Source organism: Chaetura pelagica, unplaced genomic scaffold (genome assembly GCF_000747805.2).
Source record: "Chaetura pelagica isolate M959 unplaced genomic scaffold, ChaPel_1.0 scaffold20, whole genome shotgun sequence".
Classification (NCBI taxonomy): domain Eukaryota; kingdom Metazoa; phylum Chordata; class Aves; order Apodiformes; family Apodidae; genus Chaetura; species Chaetura pelagica.
Window position 1 is genome coordinate 3398754 of NW_009951958.1, and position 17843 is coordinate 3416596.

The 17843-nt window shown below is 41.4% G+C and overlaps 1 protein-coding gene across 1 annotated transcript in view; it reads right to left on the minus strand.

The window, feature by feature from the left end:
* Positions 1–17843, minus strand: part of DIS3L2 (DIS3 like 3'-5' exoribonuclease 2) — a 167093-nt gene that overhangs the window by 148765 nt on the left and 485 nt on the right. Inside the window, 3 exon segments of the mRNA XM_009999669.1 lie at positions 7515–7616; positions 11749–11802; positions 17839–17843. The exon segment at positions 17839–17843 is cut by the window's right edge and continues 132 nt beyond it. Of these exon segments, the coding sequence (XP_009997971.1) occupies positions 7515–7616; positions 11749–11802; positions 17839–17843 (161 nt within the window).

The window sequence follows — 17843 nt, forward strand, 5'->3', positions numbered from 1 at the left end:
CAAGTTCTTGTGATATGCCTAGTAGTTGGGGCATTAGCTTCAGAAATTTGAGGAAAAGAGAATCCCTCCATAGCAAATGCTGTCACAAAGTCAGAAGAGGAGGGCTTGGGAGGCCAGATATCCTCCAACTGGCTACACTTTGCACTGTCTGGAGGAAGGCACAGAACAGTGTTTGGGACAAGACACAATCATCCCAACCCTTTGAAGCTAGTGGCATACTGATTCAAAACCTAATTATTAGACTGCAGACAACTTATCTTCGATAGTTACAAATTACCTTGTGTCAACAACAAATTTAAGGCATCCTATCCATGATGACAAAGATCTTCTCTATCTCCAAGAACCACATGATTATAAATGAGGCCCTACATCTTGCCCCAAATAACCTGTTGTAGAAAAATCCCTGTCACTTTTCCACCTGCTGCAATTCTTCATTTCCATAAATCACCTCAATTTTAGATTCCTTGTCCCTGTGATTTACAGCTTTAGGAAAAATAAATATGAGTCAAGGAAATAAGGGAAATGAGTTAATGAGCCAACCTCAGTAGCTCTGACCACATGTAAATACTGCAGCCAATTGTTGTTTCTCTGCCAGCCGATAGCAAGAACAAACATGAAAATAGATATGTAGGGCTTCTTTTTTTCAGAACTTCAGATATGATTCAAAACCATCCCACCCAGGGACTTTAAACATTAACAGCTTTTCAGTGTCATAGTAACTATTCATTTTTCCAACTGTTCAACTAAATTAGGGATACAATCTCCTTAAAAATAAAAATCAGTATAACATTTATTGTACAAATTTTAGGCCAGATGGGACCTTTCATCATCAGTACACTTTATTTAAACTTGCTCCTAATTATGTGGATCTGAAAGAAACCCAAACTATTGAAAATCTGGACAGTCTTTCAAGAAAACATTTAGAAAAAGTTAAGTGAGTTTAACATGCATGACATTCCAAAAACCAATCCCATCACAACAACAGGTATCATAACTCTCTCTTACAAGGTGCTGGCTCCAAATACTCATGTGGTATCATCAAATAAGCCTCCAAACTGGCAAAAACCAAACAGTTCTAAGAAATAGTAATTCTACAGGAACCAATAACTAAGAAAAGTTAAAAATGATAGTGGTTATGTAAGTGACTGGATTAAGAATAATCTACTGTGATGTGTGGATATTTACAGAGGACTTGGAAGAACTGAGTTTAAAACAATCACTTCAAAAAAAAGTTAGTTGTTAAAGGAAACAATTTGCTGTACTAGATTATATTCATATGACCAAGAAGAAAAAACTGAGCAGGAACAGAGACCAGGTATTAAATGTTGACTTGACTCCTATTCTAAAGGAAGTTCAGATGCCCCCATGAGCACTTCCATTCAAGATGAGGCTCTTCCACACTGAAATTTAGTGGTATCTCACAGCCTTAAGCCACCCTCATCATGAGGGGCTTATCTGTTATTATTGCACCAGTGACATAACAACTGGCCATGTGAGATGAATGATTATTTAATGCTTCACTGTTCACCTAAGGGTAACATTTTTATCTTATTCTGCATCTGTGCAGCCAAAGCTGATCTGCAGTGTAATTCTGTGCTGGTAGGACAGGATGCAGGCAGTCAGTAAGAAGTTTGCCTTACTACCTAACTTAACAATTTACCTTCTAATATCACTCTTATCCAGCACATAAAGAGGAAGAACAAAAAGGAGATTAGATAGTTCAAAAAGTCTGTGCCTTTCTTGTGCTTTTGTTATTTGGAATCCTAGTTTTGGCTTCCCCATCAGAGAGGCAGAGGCAGGTATTGACAGGAAAGGTCCTTCTCAGGAAGGTAAGAGGTTGCTTGCAACATCCAAGGTGCTGGTATTCCTGCCTTCTTGTTTTACACATGCATGGGGAGGAAAGGGATGAAAGCAGCACTGGGTCATGGCAATCTCACATAATCCAGATCATTAGAGTCATTTTACCATTATATACCATAAAAAGCATGCCAGGTCTTGCTATTAAAACTCACTGTCTTAAGATGTCAGTTGACAGACTTCAAGTGATATTTGACTAGCAATGTGAAATGTGAAAGCAACACCTGCAAGAGGAGCAAATTTAATGCCACAAATGTCTCAGTGGACACTTCCCATTTTCACAGCTTTTTTTGCTATCAATCTACTGTATTGCTATTCTATACCCAGTTAGTTTGGAGTTAAGCAAGGCCTGGAAAGAGCCATGCCAGCTCACAGCAGAGGTCCACCAGGCCCCAGCAGCATGGAACAACATGTGGCCATCCAGAGAATGGCAAAAGCATAAAGTAAGCAGGTAATAAGGCTTCTCCAGATTCCACCAATTTGTGGTTTGGGGATTTTCTGAGATGGGGAGGGGAGTGCATGTACATGTGTAACCATCAGCTTACAGCCCTCACTGTAAAGAGTACAGCAAAAGAAATTTTTAAAACCCTGTCTACTCTTCCTCCCTACAGCATCCATCAACCTTTCAGATTTTCTGGACATCTTCCTAGCTGGCTTCTTAGGCTTCCCATGTTACTCCTGGATATCATGAATTACACCTGAACACTTTCAGCATGCCAGAACACTTACTATTTCAATAATGACTTCTCCAGAAGTTATTTTTATTATTATGAAAGTAATGTTTCCAAACAACATTCTTGATTGTTAGACTCAAACAGTATTGCTGTGATAACCCTCTAAGAACCCCGTCTCCTCCTGTGTTAATGTTATCCTTACACTGACAGGGAGATTTTGAGAAGAAACTGACTCTCAGAAGAATTTGGTTGAAACAAATCATTATTCAGCAGGGCAAATCCAAAGCTAGCATCCCCTCTGGACAACTAATTGTTCATAAGTTTTCACCAACAGTTGGAGGTTGTGACTTGCCAAGATACGTAGCTCTGTTCAAACTACACATGGTGACATTTGTGATGTCTGCTTGAATCAAACAGTTCCTCTTCTCTGCATTAATTTGTAATTATGCCAACAAGAGTCACAGCTGGGGAAAATGAACTGTGCTTTGTGTCTTCTGTACAGAAAGTGTTTAAATATTTATTTCTGAAATATGGCTCTAGAAGAGACAGCTCTAAGATCTCCTGCTGCACTGTATTGTGTCTGACACCCCAGTGTTGAACAGAACATGTGCTTTCATGAGCTATAAAGAATTACTATTTCTATCACTTTCAGACACTTCATTACTAAAATGCTGGACCCATTATCCTATTATCCACAAACGCACACTATATATACAGGAACAGGTCTACATCCTTGGCTTTGTAGACCATAAAACAAGACCAAAAAAAGAACCAGCTGAATATAGTGCAAAGGAGCATGTTAAGCTGAGGAGGAAGTTATTCATGAAACAACAGCAACAACAAAAGAGAACTTCAGGCACTGATTCCTGAGAAACTGGCAGGTTAATCTGACATTGTTTCACGTACATATATAGCATATGTTGTTACTGTTTTAACATACCATTGCTGCAAACAGATATAGAACTGGAGATCTCTCCTGCATTTTATATCAAACAATACAGGGCTGGACCCCAAAATTCCTTTCAGGCAGTCCTGAGAAGCAAGAAGTCCTCATCTGGGTACTATTTTCAGACTAAGACTCTAAAATTTCAGCCATCGCATGTGATGCATAAGACGGTTGTCATGAAAAACATTCCATGTTATAAACGACTCCTCTAAAAGTACCAGATATTGGGCCAGGAATCCAAGCCCCAAGTGATATCAAATGACTTATTATGCTATTTCCTTCCACCAAAGAAATTACATCTTGCAAGAAAAACCAAATCAAATCTCTGAAATTAAACAAATTCTGTCTGACAATTAAGCAGACAGTAAAAGAGCAAGAAGAGGCTGCAAGGAAAGATGGGTTGGGGTTTATCTTTTATACTGACACACTGCTTCCCTCCTTGATGAGCCTGAGAAATATTGCTGTAATCATCATATCAACATTTTTTTTGCCTTCCAGTAATTATGCCACTGTATAATTGAAGCTCCCAAAATTGATGTAGGCATAACTCCATAAAATATAATAAGAACCCATGGGTAGAAGTTGAAGTATTGAAAATCAGTCAAGAAAGAAAGCATCATTTTTCTTCTTTATCAGAATAATTGATAAGTACTGAGGTAAATCCTCTGTCACTGGCTACCTTTTATCATTATATTCTTCCAGAAGATAAAGGCACAGACTCAAGGAAGCCCTACAGCTTGAAGTAAGAAGGGGACAGTCTAGCTGACTGCAACAATACTCTGACTTCATTTGCTAAGAGTAGGTTAAGTACCTGGAAAAAAAAGTCTAAGTTAAATACCTTACTTTGCAAAAGCTAAATATTTGAAAGTTACCATAGCACCTCAATATTCCCAAGATGTAACACAAGAGGACAGGAGAGGAACTTCTCAGCCTCCAAATGCAGTCACCACGATGCACACCGCTCAGCCCTGGCAGGAAGCCGGTGGCCACCTTCTCCAAGAGCACAAGATAACAAATTTCAGGGACAAAAAGCCTCTCCCTCAAGCCAGTGGTGCCACACCAAAATTGCTGGCTCTTGATCAAAGCTAATAGTAAGCACAGAAATATGAACTGACAAACTTAACATCACCAAACAGCAAACAGCTCTCCCAGAGGACGTATGAACAAACAGAGCTTTAAGACCAGACAGAATTAGCACAAGGAGGACCATCCACTCACTTGATGCACATACTGGGAAGGACATGATGTTGAGCAATTTAAGCTTGATAAATTTCCCACCACTCAGCCAGGAAGTGGAGGGCTGGGGGAAGAAAATATTGCTGTCCCTCTCAGGAAGGTATTACAGAAAGCATAACCACAGATCTAGACTATTTAAACATCTCCTTACATTTCACTGCAGCATTTATACCTGTGTGCAAGGTATCACCACTACAGGCTCAGCAGAAAATGGTATATCCCTGGAGAAACTTCTCTCCAGCCTGTGTTTTTATCTTTGGGGCACCTGGCCTCCCCCCCCAAAAAAAAAAACAACAAACAACTCATTGGGTACCAGGCAGCTCCCAAGTCCAATAATTGAACTTGATAATCTTAAAGGTCTTTTCTAACCCAAACAATTCTATGATTCTAACTTTCTCAACTCTTTGAGAAAATACACAGATTGCTCTATGTAAAATCCACATTTTTACCTGTCACAGGTTTTCTCCCTTCCTCCCATTTACACACACAAATTGAACCAAGGTTCCAGCTAAATCAAGTCCTGCTGTTACTGGGATGTAGCACTGTGACTTTGCACAGAGGTCCATGACAGGAATCACCTGCACTAGTCACGGGAAGATCTTCCTCCAGAGTATCCTGAGGCCATCCAGGGTGCTCGAAACTCAGAAGGCAGAGAGACCCACCAGACTGCTGTAACAGCAACTTATACTTTGCAAGACACTGGTTTCCCAGCAAAAAACCCAGCTCAGTTCTCAGTGGAGCACAGACTAATGGATTGGGAATAGTGAACCATAAAAACAATCAGCACACACATCTCAATCCTAACAAACAAATATGTATAGAGCCTGTAAAGTCTCCTTCGGGAGCATCACTTATACCATACATCTGATTTACATTTTCAAGGAAATAATTGAAGCTGTTCAGCTTATTCCAAAGGCCCAATGGAAGGAAAAAACCCTCAAGACACCTATGTGGCAGCTTTGCAGCAGCATGAGATTAAACAAATGGAAAAACCTAAAATAGGTTGTGACAGTTTATCATTAATGAGTATGAATTACTTGGCAGAATGCAGTATCTTTCAATGCAACATTGTGGCACCTTTCCCAATGAACTAATACAAACACGAGCACATAACAAGAGATTCAGGGAGCGGGGGAAAAAGGATGTCATTGCTGATTAAGTTGCTGATGGCAAGAAGTAAAAAAAAAGTGAGACTACATAGGGCAGCACCTGTGTGGCTGAAAAACATGTCTGGCATGTCCCAGCTACTTCATTTGGCAAGGTTAAATTCACCACAGAAGAATCATAATGATACCACAAAAACTCTGAATTGCCTCCTTGCAGTCAGACTCCAGTTCTATTTGTGTCAGCATTTGCCCAGGATGGGGAGAATATTCTGCCCCCTTCCTTTTGTATTCATAAAACAACATTACTGTTAAACATATGAAGGCATGAGGATACAAGAGAGTGAAGTCTTCTCTTTGTTTAGAGCCAGATAGAAGTGGAAAACTGCAAAGCTTCCAGCTCAGGCAACCTCTATCAAGCCTACAAAGAAGCCCTTGTGCTGGCAGGTCCTGGCAAAGGATCTAAGCACCCTAAGTATTCCATTTTTCCAGCCATATGAAATGGTCAAATGCAAAAGATAATTTACATATATGGATTTGGTGATCCAAACACACAGTAATCACAGTTTTAGTGAACTCTGATATGGGCTCTTGAAAAGAAATTTTGCTTTGACCTTCAAAATTGGTTTTCAGAGGTTACAAAGATTTGAGCAGACCTCTTAGCTGTATTTGTATAGGGATACACCTGTAATATCTTAGATCCCACTTACAATTGCCTTTTGCATAAGGCAGTTTTGCACTTACATGCAGTAATGCTTAGGCTGTTTACTCATTTTATGCATATTTAAAAGGAACAGACAAGTTCTAATATTCTTCAAACTACTACTTCCATTACTATTGGATTTAAACAGAGAACATAGAAGGTTAAGCAAATGACCAGACTGAAGATATTGCATGTGCAAGACTAAAATCACATAACTTCCAATAAGGACAGGAAGAGAAGGCAGCTTGAATGACTAAAAAGCATCAGGTCAAGGTATCCCAGACCAGTACCCACTCAGCTAGAATCACTGTCATTATTACTTTTGTCACAAAGATACAACAATGGTCTTTTAATTCTCAGTAAGAATTCAAGAAATACATCTGGAAAACTATTTGTGACATTGGACTTTGAGCTTGATCAGTCAAAAAAAAAAAAGCAATCTTAGTGAAATTCTCAGACATGAAAATGAAAAAAGAGTTGTCACACATTTGTATTGCTCCAGTCACTTCACACGTTCCTCATTTGTGTAAAGAACAATATTACTACAAAATCTGGAGCTGTGACAAGATAAGCTTCCCATGGACTGAGGACCCACAAATTATAGTTAATCATTATGAAGGCATTATGAACAGCACTTGTCAAATATATACACAATTGCAAACACCTACTCAGAGCTATCTAATGCCACAGCCTGAAGACAGCTAAATAACAGATATCCAAAGTCACCTCTGACAACCATGCTTTAACCAGCATTGCCATCAGAATTCTCCACACAATAACAAAGAAGCCCATTCTATGCAAAGAGTGAGGTTTCAACATTTTAGGTAATGCTTCTTCCAAGCATTGCAATGGATAAAATCCACCTACAGCAGCATAAATTGCAATGTAGCCAATCTGATTTGTAGAAAATTCTCTATTCTCTGTCTCAGGGCCTGAGCTTAATGAAGAAAACAGTACAAAGCTCTTTCTGTCAAATTACAGAAAAATATACTGACCTTCCATTGTTCCCTGGGAAGCAGTTTCACTACCACGATGTCACCATTCAGGGCTCTGTTGCGAGCAACCACTCCATCAATAAAGATATCACGAGTCCCATCCTAGTCAAAGAGGAAGAAAAATAAATGCCAGACCAAAACATATTAAATTACAGTTGTTACAAGGTTTAAAACGCTGTCATTAAAGAAGACACACACCCTGGTGAGACAAACATCCTGCAGTTGTGCACAGAAATTAAATTGATCCAGCATATGCCCTTCAACATACAATCTCTTTCAGTAAATAAGCTCCTTTGTATCTATGTGGCAGCACAGTAGTTCCACTCTATTTATTCAAGACAGAGCCAAGCCCTCAAGACGTATTGTCTGTAATTTCTGCTTAATTCCTCTACAGTTACTCTTGGGAATGGGTAGAGAGTTTCTGCAGTCACAGCTCTTTACACATGAAGTTCCCAACTCAAACACTCCAAGCTACTGTTCAGAACACATTTAGAAGACAGCCTCTGCCAAGTGCCCCATGCTGAGCTACCTGCCACTCTCCTGGTGAGATGGGAAAGTAGGGACACACAGCTCTGGGATCAGCAGGTCAGTCTGTGAAGGTGGCCTACAGAGAGGCACTGGGGATGCAGTCTCTTTTTTTAAAATGAGTTAGCACCATACACTGTGTTTGGCACAACTAATGTTACAAAAGATTCCAAAAAATGGTGACTACAGATGCCAACTGCAAGCCAGGAGATCTTTTATGTAACAGACATGTTAGGACACCATCTCTCAATACTCTAGGTTAATATCCTTGCACAAGAGCCTCTACTAATTGGCCACACTATGATTATCCACCCCAGACATGTCTGGCATTCAGCTAACCTAGATTTAGTTTGGAAGATCTTCTTCATGGGGTGAATAAAGATTAAGTTTCCTGAAGATGCCAACACAAAAGTTTTCATTTTTAGAGGACTGCCACTTTTTTCCTTTTTCTGTGGCTAATTATTGACAGTGCTCCTGCTGCTTTCATTTCCGTTTCCCCATAATACAAAAAATTCCATGTGTCTGTTTCCCAGTACCATGAATGTGTCAAATGGCCTGAGCATTTGGTATCAACATAAGCAGGCAACATAGCTTTTCTAAAGCAAGAAATCTTTGGATAGTTTTGAGGTACAAAAGAACAGTATAAGTTTTAGATTAGTGCTTCATTGTCATTCAATAAAACCAAACCAGCCTCACAAGAACTAAAATCTTAATCACAACTTTAGTCACCCTCAAACACTCACTCCTGAGTCTCATATGCTTGAGTAAATCCAATCAGAAGTACAAGTGTGCTCAGTCTCCAAGAAAAACTTCTTTTATAACCTGAAAACACAAAGCCTTAATATCACATAAATATCTTACTCTGCTTAGATACCAAAACAATAAAACGGCAGAACTTGCCATGATGTGAAACTGAGGCTGTCCTCCAAAAGACCAAATTACTCTTAGAAAGAAAAGCAGCAGCAGCTCAACAGCTGTGTGGAAGCTGCCTCCCATGACAAGATGCAGAAAAATTGCAAAGCCTCTTGGACCAACATAATTCAAATTGGAAACTGTTCTTCTCAAAAAGCCAGATTTTTTACACATGCTCTTATTCCTCATTTCTCCCCACCCTCTCCCTTCTGCCCCAACTCCTTATCTAAATCCACAACATACATAAAAAGGTAAGTTCAAGGTCACTTTTTAATGACAGTGCCTTCTTGATTTTGACTCTACCTGTAGCTGTTCTGTGCTGCAGGACACAGGCTGGCATTCATGGTAACTTGTTTGTTCTAAATTTTTTTCCTTCTCTCCTGTATCCAAGAAAACACAAGGCAGACCCTTTCCCTCACTCCCTATGAAGGTGCCTGATGTGTCACACCACCAAGTTAATGCCCCTCTTTGTTCTGCAGAAGTCTTGTGTTGAATTGCAGCAACTCTCACTCTGAACAATACACCTCTATACATATACACACACTTATATAGTGTATGCACATCTATTTTAGAGCAGTTAATTTCAACATCTGCAACAAAGGTGTAATCAGGAAATTGCTATCATTTTTGGTTTTGTCTCCAGAAAGAAGCATTTCTGTATCTTGAACTCCAGGGGAATTTACACATTTCCAAGAACACTTGACCATCACACTTCTTCCTTCAGCATCCCCAGCTCTGCACAATTGGCACTTCAGATTACTAATGCAATTAAAACAACAGAGTCACGACAGAACACAAATACTTGCAAAATCTCAGCTGCCCCCAGGGTGCCTATACTGTATGAGCTGCAATGCCTTCAAGACTTCTGCAGACCCCTCCAGGGAGCACCAGGCTGCTCCATGGCCACCTGTGCGCATCAACAGTAGTGCTGCCTATGCCCATCTGACAAGAGGGAGATCTGCAGTGCTTTCATCTGCTCTGGAAAGGTCTTCCACAAGCACAGCCACAGACACTCCATCCCTCTTGCTCATCAGTATCATTCTTAACATTGACAATACCATCATCTCAAACTACACCACTGTGTGCAGGGAAGACACAAGATGCCAGGCAGAGATCTAAATGCTCAGGTCTGTTCGCTAGATGGGTTTCAAGAGAAGGGTCCTTGGCCTTCCCTTCAAATCTTCATGCAACAATGACACAAGCAGAGATAGAGCATTTGCAGCAAGAAACACCCTGGACTTCTGGTGTTAGAAGGTGAACAGCTGTTGCATTTGAACTCCATGAAGCCATAGCCAAGTCAGAGCTGAAAATGGGTACAGTGTCCCAGTCAACAGCAGGAGACAAAAAGGTCATTTTTGCACAGCTGCAGCTCCTGCAGCATCTGGCAATGATGGCAAGTCTTGCAGAACACAAAGGCTGCAAACCCTCCATCATGGCAAGTATTATTGTTGGAAGGATAAGCTTCCTAAAACCTTTGTCTTAAAGTGAGGACTGTGTCCAAACCAGCCAGGATTATCTTCATCCAGGTGTTGATTCTGCGTGCTATTAGGGGCAAGGCTGGTTCTGATATTTAACTCTACAAAGGGTAGACAAGTAGAAAGATATCTGAGATAACCTCTGCTAACCCTCTCTAATGTAGGTATGTATTCCTGCATGCAGAACAGCAGCATCAACTGCACCAGGCAGCAATCAGACACTAGGGGCGATGAGGGGTAAAGCTTCACATCCAGTTAAGCTCACATGAGTAGCTGGATGTCTCCTTACATTTCGCAATTTCAGAGAATATGTTTAACAGTTTACACTTATCCCACCTACAAGGACACCTGAAACAGAAGGATCACAGTTCCTTTCACTTACACACACAGTGCTGCTCTACTGAAGTACTGGAGAGCTGCTCTGTTCTTCCTCTAGTCAATCCACCGTGTACATCCCTGACCTTCCTCCACCCCTTTAATGCCAGCCTTCTCTAACAAAGTGGGCTCCAAAACAATATCCCAAATGAACAGCATGAACTAACAATGCCACAAATTTCAAGGCTTTCAATCCAGGCTCCAAACAATAGTGCTGTCAGTAGCAGGGACAACAACAGTCAGTGTTTGACTGTCTCAGGGGAAGCTCTGCCTTCTCTCCCCCACACCAACAAAATGTTTCAATATGAAACTCTTTCTCATTGACCAAGTTACACTTTGACCAAGTCAGTTCCACATAAAAAGCCTTGGCTGTGCCAGCTGTGAGGTCACCTTCCCTACTGGAAGTCCCTGAAATTGCAAAATCTTTTCTGTCAAATAAGGAAAAAAGAAACAAGAGGCACAAGCCAGTCCCACATGACAGAAGTACATCCCAAGCCAACCAAGATACCAGTTCGTGCAAAAGAGGGCACATGAAAAGGAACCACGCATATTATTTCTGGAATGACTTTTCAAATTAGCTCATGCAGCAGATTGAAAATGGAGAGCATATCTGTTTAGGGAAGATTAACTTAAATCAGTGGAAAATCTATAAAACCTTTGCAGCCATAAACCAAGGGTTTCTGATTACACAATTTGGTGGTCTTCAAACCTGACTTCAGCTGGCTTCTGTGGGACCCAGCAACATCCCAAATTTCAGCAAATCTAGGTAGTTCTTCGAGGTATGAAACAGGAAGGTTTGTTTGGGAATATTTGATTTAAAAGAAAATCCAGCCCATGCTCATTTATTCCAACTCATTCACCTCTGAGTGACCTTTTGTGCACAGCGTAACTCCTATCTTAATGCACCTTTACTTATGAACTTTAAAGCATTATAAAATTACACTTACTGGAGATGGAATGAAGGCTTCATGGTACTTCTTAGGATTTATTCTCAAGGGTCCCTTAAAAAAAAAAAGAGAAGAAGGAGAAAGATTATGCCTGAATCTTATTAATTTTCTATAACAGCAGTTAAATTAGAGAGCTGTGGGTAATATATCTACTGTGAAACATGAGAGATACATCTAAATTTCCATTATACATTTCAAGTCGACAACTTAGCATCCAAGCAATTTCAAGCCAAAAGGCACTTTCACGATAGGCTTAAACTGATCTACTGCAGTCTGTCATCAAAGGATGTTGAATCATTAGTTGTTGCTGCTACTGGGTGAAGTGAGGAGCCAAGCCCTCCAGTTCCCTTCACACATTTTCTGCTGAGCATCCACCAACTTCATTAACCAACAGACAATAGAAACAATTTGTTTTGCTCTGTTTTGGAAAAGCAGAATGTTAGTTTTGCTTATTTTGGAGGATGGGAGGAAAGAGGATAAGCTAACATGCTGAGCTTGCATGGCAGCAGGTATCAGCCTTCTGGGGCTCTGGCTGCTTAGGCTGTTCCTGCAAAGAGACAGTAGCAATAACTCTGTGATAAAGAACATTTCCAAAGAAGAATCAAAAGGATTTTCCAAAAACAAACATTTAAAGTCTACAGGATTAAATTCTGTTTAAACAAGTTTAAAGTCAAGCTGTCTTAAACACATTTGAGATTCCATGGTCTATCTATTTCTGCTTTGTCACCTGCCAACCTTTGAGCTCAAGTCACCTGCAACAAATTCATATCACTCCTCCAAAGCAAACAAAGTAAACTCCCAGTTTTGCAGCTTGCATTCGGGTCCATCCAAGAGAAAGAGAGAGCTAACCAAGGACTTACAGGCTACACAACAGTGCTGTTCCTATCCCAAGAGGGTCCTGGGAATTGTGATTCAGGTGGCTGCAGTTAAAACTGACAGCTTCATATTCCTATGGAAATACAACTAGGCATCTGTCTTCACACAGGGTTCCGCTTTGGGCTGAAACTTTAAAACTTTCTCCACTTGTGTATTTGAAACAAAGTTGGCCAATTTGTTGTACGAACAGATTCCATCTGTTTGCACTTCTGTGTTAAGCAATCACAGGAACCTCTCACAGGAATTGCTTCCTTACAAATTTACTGCAGCATATAATTTTTATGTATTCTGGGAAAGACTCAGACAATAGGAAAATAAAGCTGATTACATGTGAAAGTTGTGCTGCCTTGAAGTAGAATTTGCAGATTTATGAAGGGTTTCCATTGTTTTATTTACTCAAGTTTGGAAATACCAGCACCATATATTCTATATTCTTTAGGCATTATTTTAGTACTTTGCTGCAATGTCTTATTTTGTGCCTTATGTAACTCATATTAAGGAGCACCCTAGCCACATGGCAGGCACAACCCAGGACAACAGCACAAAGACAACCCACAAGGAGCAACCCTAGGGATACTTAATGCTTAGGCAAAGGGAGAGCTAAGTTGCTGTCATCAGCCTCTATTAGCACTGGTGACCACCAATGGAAAACTCTCACTGGTCTTTTTTTTTTTCCCCCCTTATTTCCCAGAATCATCCATCAAACACAATATACTGCTGTAAAGCAAGCTGCTACAGAGAGGAAGGAAAATGAAAATGGATGGTTGCTCTGCTTGACAACAAGTCAAATAACTCCCATACCAGCATCTACCCAGCAGCACAAAGCAGATGAGGGGTTATCCTGTGTTCCTCTGCAGAACTCCCTTGAATAGTTTGGGACAGCTGTCAATCAGCCAGGTGCAAATGCCCACTAAGGGCATGAAAAATCAGGGTTTGCATCCATGGCCCAGCAGGCGCCACAGCGGCTACACCCGCATGGATGCCCAGCTCCAGAGGAGCTAAGTGCTGCCGTGTTTACTATGCAGCAGGTTTCTCCACATTTTATATGCACTACCTAATTATGATCAGCATTAGAATTCTTACGTCCAGTAGCATTAAAATACTTCAGCTCTTCCCTTTAAGCAAGGAACTCCCCAAATTTATCTTAGAAAGCAGATGGGCCCTATTATCTGTGCCTATGAAAATCCTATTTACAATGTTGTACATTTCACGCTGTGATATCATATCTGGAACCAGTCACTCTCCCCATCTGCAATGAACAACTGTTCTCATATGTGTATTAGGGGGTGAGGATCTGGCTGCTGAGTCTCATGATGTCACACTAGTGTTGTATTATTTTACAATAGCTCGCAAATAATAGCTGCTATATTTATCAGTGTTTTTATGTCAGCAGGGCATTTGCTTTGAAAGGGAAGAGAAAGGTTTGCAGGAAGGTTTCTAAAACACTTTCTGATTATTCAAGTCAACTTCACACATGCTTGCCAAAAAAGTTTCTAACCTTATTGAGCTTCCACAGCAAGATACAAAAGGGTCATGATTTCTCAAGTTGCTCTGCTACAATCAGGGCAGTCAACACTCAGACTAACCTTCAAACATCTCAAATCAAACAGCTTGTAACAGCTATCGTAACACACATGCCTAGTTTGGTTTGCATGTACACACAAAAAAAGGTCAGGGTTCAATTATCTGCTTGCTACTATGGCCACCTTTGACAAAACGATCCATGAAGATCAGAGAAACCCCAGTTTTCATACCCACACAGCAACAGCTTTCTAAGGAAAAATACTCTCTTAGCAGCAAAGCAGGCTCTGCACCTCCATATGCTGCACTCCCTCTGCTTGACCCCAGCAGCCCTGCAGGGAGGATCTAGGAGATGCTGGAGGCGTGGAGCAGACATGGTGCTTCACAAGATGATTATGGTCCTTTGGGTCAATGTTCCTTAATACATAACCTGACTTCATCTGTTGTGTATAGCCAACACCGTCTGCTTGCGTAACTGCACAGAAGTTATTCAATCTTGTTTGCCTTCAGCCTGGCCGACGCGATTCCAACCAGCCTGGTGACACTTGCTGGTTGCTCCCTGCAGACAGTTTTACAGGCAGGGAAGTGGGAAGTCTATGTACTCTGAGCTCAGATCCCCTTTCTCATGGAAGGACACTTCCACACACGTTGCACAATGAGATGAATCCAGGAATTCCACAGGGCACACTCTTCCACACTACTTATCGAAACTGAGTTACGTTAGATATGGCACCAGAGCCATTGACACTAATATTGTTGACAGACATCAGCCCCATAAAGATAATACTTCTGTTCTTCCTGATCTAGGACTGCTTAGTCTTCATGGCACTTGTGTTTTATCTGAGCAATCTCCAATCTGCCAGTAGTTTCCGGTGGGGGGGCTGTCAGAAGCATTTAGTTGTGGAGTTGCATTGCCAGTGTTCAGCAACATCCCCAGAGCTCACAGTAGGGTCTTCTCTCTAACAGATCTCTCATGTTCTCATACAAACACATGCAGACCCAGTGTTACCACGATGCTCTAGGGGATGCTCCTGCTCAGAGTGTAATTCTTCTGTCTGGCTAGTACTGAAGTTTGCTCAGTACCATCAGATTCAGACCAATACATTTGTTCTCCTCTTCCACATGCTCTTGTGGAACATTTTTGCTGGTTATCATGCCAGATGAATGCCCTACTTTTGAAGATTAACACAACACATACTTGTTTACTATGTTTCTTGTCATTGTACAGAGCAGTCCTGAGTATCTGCCCATTCACTGAAGTTGCTCTCAGGATCTTGCCCATCCTGCTTGAGGCCACAGCCTTGATGAGATCATAACAGTTAATGAGTATCTCTCACGAAGATGAAAGATACTGAGCTGGGATGCCCATGATCTGACACTCAGCCCTAAATGATTACATCCAGCTTCTGCAGCCTCAATTGTTTCCCTGAGATGTGGAACTGAATGAAAAGAAAACAGATACAGCCTAAGCAAGCACGTATGACTCTTCCAGTTACGCAGCACATGACCTGAAGCAGACACTACGCATTTACAAGAAATAGGGATTCTTTTGCCAGAGAACATGCAATCACAGGTCCTCTGGGACTCAGCATTTCAATGGGATCTCAGGTAGTCATAGTCTGATGTGCCTCATCTGCAGCTGCACTTGACCTCATAGGCAGTCTAAACATGCTGCACTTAATGCTATCAGGCTGCCTTACTGAAACAGGTGCCAGAACCACACTTCAAGGTCAAGCAGAAGCTTTGGTTGCTGCCATATGGCACTACAGCCATGGGGAGAAGTCACAGCTCAAGGTTCCCATTTCTTCTTCCACCATTTGCTTCCTAGTATGGATGTCCATGACAGTCTTTAAAAAGGCCCAGGCCTAACGTCTGGGTAGCCCAGTGAACCAGTGTGATCATCAGCATGGATATGCTGTAGGATCATTCTTCTGAAAGCAAAGAACTGATCAGATTGGTCTTCAGGAGGGAATGAGGAAATTTTATATGTGTATTCCTCATCACATGTCCAGAAATAATGCCATTAAATTATTATACAAGAATTACTACACAACTGTAACAAGAAATCAGACAATAAGCAAGGTGATGAATCACAATACACCACAGCTTCAATGTATTGGTGAAACTATCACATGTACAGCATTACAACACTAATCAGAAGGCAATCCACCAGTGTGTGTTTGAGCAAATGATGCCTGAGCATGAGTGTCCACCATGCTCTCACTGACTACCACCTGCCTTTTTTTTCCCCAGCCACTCTGATCTCACTGGGTTGCAGGGTGTGCCCTGAAGAACATTACACCAAGGGTCCAGAACCACTGCCTGGCCATTCAGTATTAATTTAACGAGCTGCATCATATTTTATAACCCTTTATTGCAACGCCCTGGTAGGCACAGCTCTAGGAGACCCCAGGGACCACAGCATTACCTGTACCATCACTCTCCTGTTTTGTTTTGGGTTTTTGTGGAAGGGAGACTTCTGGAAGTAGTTGATAGACAGAAAAAAGAAGAGTGCATCTGGAAGTGAAGATGTCTGCACCTCATTGCTGAGGTCTACTGAACATCTTTGTAAGGAATTTCAGCAGTAAGAATCTTGCTAAAGGCATTCATTTTTACTTACACTGACAGAGACTGCCAGCACATTCTTTGGTTTTGAGCATCATTTGCGAAATTAAGTCTCTCCAGAATAATGACAACAACAGCTAGTGGACCATCCAACCAGAACTCTGCAATTCATCACAAGTGTGGGTCAGAAATTTTACAGGATCACAGAATTACTGAGGCTGGAAAAGACCTCTGAGATCATCAAGTCCAACCTATGACCTAACACCACATCAAGTCTTTCCTTAAACACCTCCAGGGATGGTGACTCCACCACTTCCTTTGGCAGTTCATTCCAATGTCTGATCACCCATTCCGTGAGGAAGTACTTCCTAATAACCAACTTAAACCTCCCCAGAACAGCTTCAGGCCATGCGCTCTCCTCCTGTCACTAGCTGCCTGGGAGAAGAGCCCTACAACCTCCTTTCAGGTAGTTGTAGAGAGTAACAAGGTCCCCCCTGAGTCTCCACTTCTTCAGGCTAAACAACCCCAGCTCCCTCAGCCTATCCCTATAAGACTTTCCCTCTTGTCCTTTCACCAGGTTTGTTGCTCTCCTCTGGACCTGCTCCAGCACCTCAATATCCTTCTTGAAGTGAGGGGCCCAGAAATGCACACACTACTTGAGGTGAGGCCTTATCAGTGCCAAATACAAGAAGAGAATTACATCCCTAGTCCTGCTGGTCACATTATTTCTGATACAAGCTAGGATGCCATTGGCCTTCCAGGCCACCTGGGCACACTGCTGGCTCATGTTTAACCAGTTGTCAACCAGTACTCCCAGGTTTCTCTCTGCTGGGCCACTCTCCAGCCACTCTTCCCCCAGCCTGTAGCACTGCAGGGGGTTATTGTGGCCAAAGTGTAGGACCTTCTTGTTGAACTTCATACCACTGACCTCATTAAAACAACCCAATAACTATACTTCAGATAATTCCACTTCTGGAACCTTCTGAGAAAGGGAAAAAAATTATTCCTCTAGCATCTATGAGTGGTACATCTACCCTGTCATGCAACCAACTGACATTTATTTCTAAAAACAGCTTGTGATTTCCACAGATTTATGACAAAAGCATGGACATCAGATGTTCCAGGCACCTGAA